Below are 12032 nucleotides of genomic sequence, written 5' to 3'. Positions count from 1 at the left end.
AATTGAACTTAATTATATACCATACTGTGATGACGCAGGACGTCGTACGATGTCGTAGACCATCGTACGACCACGTGAGACAATCGTGGGCCTATCGCGGGATGCTCGTGCGACGTCGTAGGATGTCGTACGACGTCGCATGACTTTTTCGGGTTACCTCGACTACCAACGAAAGCTACATCATACGATAACGCACGTCATCATACGATGACGCACGTTAGTAGCAAGGGATATTTTATATGCACAATTCCACAGACAGGATTGCACATACATGTACCACATACTTTTATATATGTCGTGCTGCACTAGTTGGAACGAGAAATAGCACAGTGGGCCCACCTATGGGGAATGATCCTGGACCGACCATGCATCAGGCAAGCACTTTACCACTGAGCTACATATCGCCCCATACTTTTTATGAAAGAAAACAACTACGATAACAGAGTTATTCCCCTTTATTATTGCTGTATCTGTGTACAAGCAGTGTGTATCACAGCTCTGTATAGCACAATCAAGGTAATCAAGAAAAATGGAAATAATTTACTATGTACACCCAACTCGATCCATCCTCAGGGATGTACAAGATGCCAAAACAATCGCTATTCTTCTGCAACACAAGTGGTACAAAATTCCTGTCATTCTACACTGAACCTGTACCATACTGAAATCATAAATCAATTATTAAAATAATAATAATAATTAAAAAAAAAATAAAAGACCAAAAGGGCCTCACTATGCCACATCCCTGAAATTGTCCAATATTTTTAACAATTTGTTGCATAGCTGTTCTGACACAAGCAAAGAAACTCTCATATTGTGATACTGTAAATCAAGGACATTTGGCAAGGATAAAATTCAGAGGGGGTGTCCAATTGTTGTTATTGGGTTTGTACATCATTAATTCATTTCAACTTATTTTTGTGCTTATATCCAATTAAGGTTCAAGCACACTGTCCTGGGCACACACCTCAGCTATCTGGGCTGTCTAGCCAGGAACTAAGTGGGTTAGTTGTTTGTTGCTAGTGGTTAGTGAGAGAGAAGTTGGATGTAGTGACCTTACACCTACCCATTGAGCCCTTAAGAACTCGCACTGGGTTGGAGCTGGTACTGAGCTACGAACCCTGTACCTACCAGCCTGTAGACCGATGGCTTAACCACTGCACCACCGAGGCCGGTTGTGCGTCATTACTTCTTGATAATTAAATTTGTGCAACATTGTCACAACACTCAATTATAAATCAAGTTTCAAATTTTGAAAATGTATTTCATTTTTATCCTCCCACAAAATGGATTCATCTATGAAAATAATAGTGAATTTAGCAAAATTGTACAGAATACTACTGAATTCAATAATTCAGCTTTTTTGCACTCAGTTCAGTTTTAAAAAAACCCCTTGTTATCACATCTGATTGGATGAGATGTTTGAGGCAAAACATAACTTCTACCTCATACATTCATACTTCTAACCCACTTGCTATGCCATCATATATGAACCTTTCTAGGTGAATTTCATATTATAAAAAAATACACCCTCTATCCCAGCTTAAGCAAATAATCCATTTACTGGTACTTGTACTCTTTCTATGAAGAAGAAAAAAAAAAAAAAAAAAAAAAAATTATGAGACATGTACATTGAAATAATGAAGTCTCTATATCCTTATAAATTTATAATTAATACAGTACAGTAATTAGTATTATGAATTGACCACATTACTGAATTCTGATGCTGCTACTAGGTCACTGATCTAGTATTAACGATCACCAATATTTCTTGATTTACAGTAATCAGTCTCCTCTGGGCTAGTTCTTAAACTTCACACACAACCAATGTCCGTACTTCGCAAGTGAATAATGAAAAATATTAATGTTGATCTCTAAACTTCCTGAAACTTCAATAGCTATTTTCAGCTGCCATAATCTGCAACAACATTCACCCAAAAATATATATACATGGGCATGACCCACAAAAAGCAGTGTGCTTATAAATTCAAACCAATCTTTACCAATGGCATCAAAGTAAGTTAATAAAACTCTCTAGTGACAGTTTGTAAAGAAGAAATGTCTTGTGATTGGTGTATTATTATATAAATATTTTTCTTTCTACTGCTTTACATAAAAATTCAGCAAATCATACATCATAATACATTTCACCTTTTCAATAATCATTGTTTTATGGACAAAGTATCCTGCCTCTGTGTATGTGCCTATGTGCGTGCATGTGTGCATGGATATTTTAGGTGAAAACAAAAGTAAATACATTGTATATAAATAGAAGTTAAAAGAGAATTCTATCAGTACATTGTTTACTGTCGACACTAAGTAAGTGATGCAAAATACCACTAAGCACATTGCTTGTAGTCCCTAGTCTACAAAATACTTAGTATAAAACCTGCTTGTGCCAGTAGTGTAGTGTTCAGTACATACAGTGTTACGCTTTTCCCAGTCACTAATTTGTAAAGAATCTGTCAGGAGTTATCTACCTTGTCATAATAACATAAGCGGTAAAACTGAGCACTGAATACTGAATACGTACTCATGTACACAGTTTTAAAAACCCATAGTCAATGAAATGATAAATTAAATGTGTAACCTTACAGTTGCATAATGGTACCTTCCCACTAAATTAATTAGCATTTGCTTTGAAATGTAAACAATACACCTTCAACTATATGCTTATAAAAAAAAGTACAACCAAATAACTTTACTAGTAGAAAACCATTATTGAAAAAATCTTTAAGAGGACTGGTAAAATTGGGTGTGTGTTCATTTGAGGGATGCTGTAAAATAATGCTAGGCAGATGTTGCCGACAAGTTTGTTGTCTTTGCTCAACTCATTTGTCTTTGCTGAACCTCTCTAGCTATCAACAATCACTGTGTCTTAAGATTTGTTATGATGTGAAAAGACAGAAATCTAGTCGCAATGAATGTGATTTTGGTTACACTGCACATTATAATTTTGATATTCCCGAGTTATTTATGCAAACATTATGTGTGTGATTAATTTGTAGCTATTTATCAAAAAGAAATGTAAAAATAGCGAAATATGGCACTTGATATGATACTGCACGTTTAAGCTTATACCAGTATTATTGATTATCACGACATACTTGATCCCAATGATACCAGCAATTTCACAACAATTATAATGAGGTTTGCAACTCAAACATTCCAGGCTAGAGGCATTCATGAAGGTTAACTTTTCAAAAATGCTCATAACATGATGCATTTCAATCTAAAAACAAATTATACTCTTTTTTTTCTCTCAATAAAATGAAAATGAAGCGAGTTAAACAAAACTTTCAAGAGGAAATATTTCATAATGTGTAAGCAGAATATATGTTCTTCAGTATAAAGAATGTCTTCATGTATTGTTTGTTTCACATTTAATCATGTAGATACATTGTTATATGTCAATAATATAAACAAGAATTCCACAAAATTAATTGTCTCGTCTACCATAAACTGATTTGGCGAATAAAGAAACCATCTGTGATGTAACATTCAGAATTAAAAAAATATGCTTTGTGATGAACATTCATAGATGCAACTATAAAGCAAGTTTCATTGATCCAGGACTTGCAGTTAGTGAGATATACAACTATAAAGCAAGTTTCACTGATTCAGAAACTTACAGTAAGTGGGATATAGAACTATAAAGCAAGTTTCATTGATCCAGGACTTGCAGTAAGTGAGATATACAACTATAAAGCAAGTTTCACTGATTCAGAAACTTACAGTAAGTGGGATATAGAACTATAAAGCAAGTTTCATTGATCCAGGACTTGCAGTAAGTGAGATATAGAACTATAAAGCAAGTTTCATTGATCCAGGACTTGCAGTAAGTGAGATATAGAACTATAAAGCAAGTTTCATTGATCCAGGACTTGCAGTAAGTGAGATATACAACTATAAAGCAAGTTTCACTGATTCAGAAACTTACAGTAAGTGGGATATAGAACTATAAAGCAAGTTTCATTGATCCAGGACTTGCAGTAAGTGAGATATACAACTATAAAGCAAGTTTCATTGATCCAGGACTTGCAGTAAGTGAGATATACAACTATAAAGCAAGTTTCATTGATCCAGGACTTGCAGTAAGTGAGATATACAACTATAAAGCAAGTTTCATTGATCCAGGACTTGCAGTAAGTGAGATATACAACTATAAAGCAAGTTTTATTGATCCAGGACTTGCAGTTAATGAGATATAGAACTATAAAGCAAGTTTCAATGATCCAGGACTTACAGAAAGTGAGATGTATAACTATACATCAAGTTTCATTGATTTAGGACTTGCAGTTAGTGAGAAATAGAACTAAAAGCAGAAATGTAATGTTGGAGCTGAATGCAGATGTTGACGCCATCACCAGAAAATACCTATATCTCACCTTTTGATTGTGTCAAGATGAGACAAAAAACAAACAAAACAATAAACCATTTTTTTTACAATACAAACAAGGCAGGATTAATTAATGAAGTACTAGTCACAGGGTTTCACCAGGAGAGGGGTTAATGAACTGCCTCAAAGTGCCTGAGGGTGGACACCCCTTCAACTTTTCAGTGTAGCATTTAAAATTATTCCCATTTTTACTCGTAGTGTCCAGATTAATTCCTTATTACAAACAAAATGAATGGGAAAAAACCAGCATTTCCTGGTCTGCTTGATCAAACCTTTTATGAGCGGTAACCACCACCCAAATTGCACTGCTTATCCTCCCTTAAATTTTCTCCGCAAATTATGGCTAATTAGTACAATGTATGACACACTTTCTCTATAACAATCAGCAGATCTTTTGTTCTGTTGTTATTTTGTCTTTTTTCCCTATTCCAGTTTGTCAATTAATTTTCAGTCAATGTGTAACCATCAAATAATCATAGTATCTGATAATCCATGTACAGAGTACTACAAAATGTAGATCTGGGAAACTATAGTTTATGACAATCTCATCAAGTTTACAATTCCCATTATTTTCAATATTAAACCCGCTTACAGACATGCTAACTTTGTTACTCATTCATTTCATGATTATCATTATTTTTATACTTGTATGTGTATTTTATACTTGATTAAAAAAACACTTGATCAAAATGTATGTGGTGGTGTTTTTGTTTAATTTGATATTGTCAAGAACAAAGTAGTGTTCTCGACTTTACTGACAGGTTGCAACCTCATGGTAATCTCAATGGACGTACTCAATGTATTTTGATGCCTGAATGTGCAAGTTTTGTAATGTCCCATATATGTAAAAATTACGATCAGTCAGTACCTTATATATTGCTGATTTGTAGAAACTACATTAAAAGTGAAGATTCATACAAACTCTACCTAGTGTTTCACAAATTTCTGTTTTTACATTACATTTCACACATTTCGAATTTCACACCACAAAAATCTATCATAAAAAAACACCCCAAAAAAACTACCTTGACTCCCACAATACATCTTAAAATGATACTAAGATATAAAACAACTCCTGAGTAAAATGTAACAGAAATATTGTTAGGTCAGTTGTACACATCTGATCAAGTCCTCCTTATTACAAATGAAGTACCAGCGTTAAAGGAATACCAACTATTCCTGTTGAAATTAAAATGCAGTAGCACTGTTATATATTTATCTGTTATATATACAATTCTGAGAGAGTTAGCATCAAACCACATCTATCTAATAACGGCAAACAAAAAACCCAAAAAATTCACTCACCAATCTTTTTGTAACTATTTGCAATAACTATACAAATGTGAACAAAACACACAGGAGTAAGCTGGACATTACACATAAGGCTATACTACTTTAAAATTGTCTCACTTATCAAAATGCTTCTTTAAAAAAGCACATCTGCCAATCAAAACAACTGTTCTTTACAAAACATGAAATGTTATGTTCACAAATATAAGAGACAGAAACATAATACACCAAATACTTTAGGATTATTTCTTTTTAAAAATATCTTGCTCATTAAAATAGAGCAAATAACAATCAATCAAAATGGCTGTTACATAAATCATGTAGGATCAATCAATAAGAATGGTGGTTACATACATCACTTATGACCAATAAAAATGGCTGTTACTTGCTTCACCTTATGTAAAACAGTCTTTGCAACCAATAGACAGATACTTAACAATGTCTTTCGTGTCCAGTGACACTTCGAAGCAGTTCCAAGAATCTTTTCATCCAACAGTGAATAAAACTCACCGATTAAATCAAAAACAAATATTCATGTTGTATCAAATCAAAGAATATTGTGACTATTGAAATTACAAAAAATCTGAATAATAAGTGTAATCCACTACACAATTTTTACACGATGCAATATGATGTGCAACAGTGCCTCCACAACTGGCATCCATGCTGACATCACGTTGAGATGCGAGACGAATTTCAAATACGAGACAAGTTCAGTGTACGTTGTTAACTGGAAAAATCCACAACACGCTTAATGGAAGCTGATGCTTGTGACTCAACTAGTCGTATATATTTCTTCCCAGAATGCAAATTCTTTTTCAGTGAGTTGACTGTTTTAACATTCTATCGAAGAAGACCATCGTTTGAAGCTGTATCAGACTCAGTTCCACACCTCTTAAGAGTTGTTCCCCTTGGAAGGCCTCTCCTCAAGTAGAAGAAACAATCTATGCCTTTGGCTGCTCACACGGCCTCTAGTAAAAGAGTAACCAGCGTAAATCTGCTGGGTTGTTTTTAAATCAAACCCTCACAGGGCTGCCATGGCCATGCTTCAGTGTGGCTCATTCTGCCGTTTTTGTTTTTGTTGTTCAAGTAGTCGCTCCAGTGGTGATGGAGCTGAAGCATTCCAAATTGACTGAAAAATAAGAATTTCAAAACAATTAAAATGTCTCTCCTACCACAGACTAATGATGTAAATAAAGAACTAATTTGTGAGGTAACATTCAGGATTAATCTGGTTCCTTAAACAGAGGTGGGAACTGGTGAACTGTAAAAAAAGAGGAAATCTAGAGGGGTCCCAGAAATTTCTTGAAATCCTAGGTTAAAATCTGTGCCATCTGACACATTTTGGAGGAAAGGACAATTAAAATGCGAGGAAACGCAATGTTCCATGACTTGAAAACAGCTGATCTGAGGAGAATTCCACCCCTGTTAAAACAAAAACAAATTAATTAAATTTAGAAAAACATCTTTTTGTTATTTAAGTTAATAAAGTTTTAATATAAAAAATTAGCTAGGAAAGGTTCCACAACTGGAATATCAATGGCTATGGTATCTTTGGAAAATTGGTTATAAAAGATCCCAAACTGGTGATCAGTAGACTATGAGTTGAATCAGTGTAACTTGGATACTGTTCAAGTACTGATTATCATCATCATTATGGTTACACTACAAGTTGAATCAGTTTTACCTGGATACTGTTAAAGTACTGTTTATTATCATCATTATGGATTATTGGTTAGACTAAATGTTGAACAAATTTTATCTGGATGCTGTTGAAGTACTGATTATTATCATCATTACAGTTACACTGAGTTGAGACAATTTTACCTGGATACTGTTAAAGTATTGTTTATTATCATCATTATGGATTATTGGTTAGACTAAGAGTTGAACCAGTTTTACCTGGATACTGTTCAAGTACTGATTATCATCATCGTTACAGTTAGAGTACGAGTTGAACCAGTTTTACCTGGACACTGTTCAAGTACTGATTATCATCATCGTTACAGTTAGAATACGAGTTGAACCAGTTTTACCTGGATACTGTTCAAGTACTGATTATCATCATCGTTACAGTTAGAGTACGAGTTGAACCAGTTTTACCTGGATACTGTTCAAGTACTGATTATCATCATCGTTACAGTTAGAGTACGAGTTGAACAAGTTTTACCTGGACACTGTTCAAGTACTGATTATCATCATCGTTACAGTTAGAATACGAGTTGAACCAGTTTTACCTGGATACTGTTCAAGTACTGATTATCATCATCGTTACAGTTAGAGTACGAGTTGAACCAGTTTTACCTGGATACTGTTCAAGTACTGATTATCATCATCATTACAGTTAGAGTACTAGTTGAACCAGTTTTACCTGGATACTGTTCAAGTACTGATTATCGTCATCGTTATGGTGCGTTTCACTAGGGACCTGTGCACCCCAGTGTGCGTCGCTGGAACTGAAGCGGAGGCCGAGGTCAAACGCAGGGGGCCCAGCAGTTGGGGGTTCCGTGCTGTGTTCAGGGGAGTTGCGGATACTACTAGCAGCCGAGGAGAAAGGAGACGAACCCAAACCTAAAACAAAGGGGAATATTTTTAACAATTTTTACAATAAAATAACATTGGCTTTAGTCAGTGCATTTACGGCTGACATACACTGGTTTCACATCTTCATGCCAGCTTCACAACGCTGATACTAAAATAATATTTATCTTCTTTTTTTTCTCGAACACTGTGGCATTATTTCACTCACAAACAACCTAAATTTTCTTTTCTCTTCGTTTAAACATGAACATTATACAGGATCTAATGTCTAAATGAAAATGAAACACTACTGAATGAACAAGGTTTCCATAAATGGAAATAACTGTTTCTTAATGTTATACAAATTATCACTATAACAAAGTCTCAGTATTAGTTATGACTTACATAGAAACCTTTATTTACGAAAAACCCAGGAGAGCTAAATTACATTCTATCATCCATCTCCAAATGATTAAGGAAGAATCACACTCCTAAACATGATTACGTGTTTTCAGTGATAGTGCTTTATAACCTACATATTATATAAGGAAGTAGTTTTTTATCACTGAGAAATGGAATCAGTAAATTAAAATGGCAGAGATGGAAAACATTTGATGCTCAATTTCCTTTAAAGTATGTATTCAAGGTTTGCACACATATAAAAATATCACAATTTTTGTTTTATTTCCACAGACTGACGCCATATAACCATAAATAAAATGTGTTGAGTGCATCGTTAAAGAAAACATTTCCAGGTCTGCAGACTGTGACCTACTTTTGGAATCCCCGGTCGCTGAGATTGGTACGGCCCAGGGAGAGTTACTGAAGAGAGAGTACACGCCTGGCTGAGATGTGGGCTGGGACTCGGACTTGCTGCTCACATTCTCCGGCTCCCTGAAACACAAACACATATCCTGAAACTCATCTCAAGTCAGATTCCAACACTGGAAACAGCTAAAACGGCATATCTCACCAGATACTGGGAAAACATTAGGTGAGCTATGACTTGGTGAACAGAAGTTAAAGTTTGTTTTGTTTAACAACACCACTAGAGCACACTGATTTATTAATCATCAGCTATTGGATGTCAAACAATTGGAATCTTTTATACTGGTATGCACCATCCACGGACAGGATAGCACATACAACAGCCTTTGATATACCAGTTGTGGTACACTGACTGAATGATGGTGAACAGAAATGCCAAAGATTAAAGTTATCCACTGAACAATTCATGAGTTAAAAGCAATTAGAAAAACTTTAGCTGAACATTAACCCAGCTGAACCATGCTTAAAACTAAATAAAATTGTGCAAATGTATCACAAAATAGTACAGGCTGTCCAACACACCCTTGTGAAAAAGTAGAACAAAAGTAGGAATGAAAATATAGAAAAAGTAGGACAAAAGTAGGATTGAAACAATACGTAACGACATTATTCATGCTCAGACTGGAAAAACGAATGTGTTAAATCCAAAAAGTGGTATTATTGAGAAAACACTAACATGTTTTATGTGGTACTCAGTTTCTACCTGTATTTGCTGTTCTATCCAAAATAATATGAATCTTATGTAATGGTCACATTATACAATTATTTCAAATTATTGTACACTGTATTAATCAATATACATATTTACATGCATAGTAATGCTGATGCACAGTAAATAGAGAATAATACATGAGCGGTCGTTAAATACCATTTATCTCACAAGAAGTTGTTTTAAAATGTATCTAATGAGTGAAAGTGAGATTGATACATTTTTAAACAAGTTGTGAGATAAATGGTATCAAACGGATACGAATGTTTATTTTATTTCTTACATATCCTCAAAAACCAGGTTTTAAGCAAATTTTAACATCTTTATCGACTAAAAGATATTTACAATCCTTTGTACTTGTGTACTTACACGTCACAGACACGTTAGTCAGGTTAACTATTCATCACAGTGTAATCGATTTCTATTGTGCTGTTTTTTGTTGGATGTATGGCATTGGTGACCTGGTCATCACCTAGGAGCAGCCTGTCGTATGTCTTGAAATTGTTAACACACGTACATGTGTAAACAACTATGTGTTATAAAAAATAACGCATGGTGTTCTCACCAACGGGTGTGTAAGAAATCAGATTAACATGATTAATTTAAGTTTTCCATAATGTATTATAGATTCTGAAGTGATACATACACATTGTATATTATATTGTACATTGTACATGGAAAAACTGTTAGCCTTCAGGGTGTAATTTTAATATGTTGAGATTATATGGTGCCACAAATTGGGAGGTATATCTTGATGCTAAAACAACTACAACGACTTTTATAGTAACATAAGGAATATGCACACTTTATCAGGAATTCGTGGTATTTTAAAACAAAAAAGTAGGAAAAACTTGGTATTTTGAAGGAAAAGTAAGGAAAATAGGACAAAGACCAAAACGTAGAAAAAGTAGGATCGCTGGACAGCCTGATATTATCATGTACTATGAAATTTTATCCAATGATCAAAAACAAGAGTCCCACTATGTGGATTAATTAATGGAACCAATCTAGTTAATACTTTTTTGGAATATATAACAGACAGTCTGCCAGGAATATTTCTATATCTAATATTACTGTTACATACCTTCTTTCTGGATAGAAACCACCAGGTTTAGGTGTTCCCTGCAATATAAAACAAAATATTACTGTGTTTAATTTTAAAAACAAGAAATATTGTATTACTATGACCAGAAACACTTCAAAGTAATAAAAAAAATCCAAACTGACAAACAACTAGACAAAGCGTTATTACATTAATTATTTCAGGTTTTTAAAAAATTTGAATTAAGTAATTTCCATGTAAAAATACATTATTATTTCGAAGCAAACTGATGTCATTAACAAAGAAAACTTTTTGTGAAGACTGGGATGGTGTAGGAAAGTATTATACTTATTATTATTTTTATTATTATATATTTTTTTTAATTCGAAGGAATATAATCGGATCTGATGTGCTAGATTTCATGTTTGCTCACCATAAAAATACACTTTAAAAATGTGTAACACAATTGTGTTTCAGTGTAAAATATATTGTCGGAAGATCTCATTATTTAAATAATTTTGTCCATGGTAGAAAAAAATATTAAAATAATTTTGTCCATGCACGTCCATGGTGGACTATGATGTCTCATACCTCTGCATGACCTTGAAAGGTCGAGTTCAGACGCTGTTCTTGAAATGGAGGTCTTGGAGGCTGAAGTGAACAACAAATTCTTAATTAACATTTAGACTTTTTGTACTAGGTTAATATAAAATGTTTGTCATTAATCCTTTTTTTTTTTATAAATCTCATCTCAGCTTGGAATTAGTAACAAATAATTTACTTTCTTATGAACAAGAAAGAATTTATATTGTTGGTTCACATAACATTTATGACACAACAGAAAGATTCTGATGTTATGACACAGAAATAAAAAATAAAATTACTTCCAGAAAACCAAAATTTCTTTAAAACTGCCAACCTCTAAAATAATGAATTTACATTCTTTTCGTCTTTTAGCTTATTTTCAACATCTAATTTAGGGGTAAAAATTAAGCAATTTTTCACTGGCTTTGGGGAATACTAGCCTGTAAAGTTACTAGTCTTCAAGAAAATCATTAGTCCTACTATTGAGGCATCCTGAGAAAATAAAACATGTGGGTTCTAGCAAGCTGTTAAGGAACATACTACCTAATATGTGGGATAACAAGTATCATGCAAAATAGCCTGACAATTAGCAGGTTAAACTTGACTCTCATCTGCTCAAAATGACGAACTTTGGGGACCAGCATCACGTAAACTGCACT

The 12032-nt window shown here is 33.9% G+C and overlaps 1 protein-coding gene across 1 annotated transcript in view; it reads right to left on the bottom strand.

Moving 5' to 3' along the window:
* Window positions 1–2944: 2944 nt before the first annotated feature.
* LOC121383802 (protein SMG7-like) overlaps window positions 2945–12032 on the bottom strand; it is a 36406-nt gene continuing 27318 nt past the window's right edge. The window contains exons 22-26 of the mRNA XM_041513899.1: window positions 11380–11439; window positions 10831–10868; window positions 8985–9103; window positions 8061–8260; window positions 2945–6821 (exon numbers count right to left, since the gene is read on the bottom strand). Of these exons, the coding sequence (XP_041369833.1) occupies window positions 6738–6821; window positions 8061–8260; window positions 8985–9103; window positions 10831–10868; window positions 11380–11439 (501 nt within the window). The 3' untranslated portion in view covers window positions 2945–6737. The remainder of the gene's footprint in view (window positions 6822–8060; window positions 8261–8984; window positions 9104–10830; window positions 10869–11379; window positions 11440–12032) is intronic.

Source organism: Gigantopelta aegis, chromosome 10, assembly GCF_016097555.1.
Source record: "Gigantopelta aegis isolate Gae_Host chromosome 10, Gae_host_genome, whole genome shotgun sequence".
Lineage (NCBI taxonomy): Eukaryota > Metazoa > Mollusca > Gastropoda > Neomphalida > Peltospiridae > Gigantopelta > Gigantopelta aegis.
The sequence above is the reverse complement of the archived record's forward strand: the minus strand, read 5'-3'. Positions and strand labels throughout refer to the sequence as shown.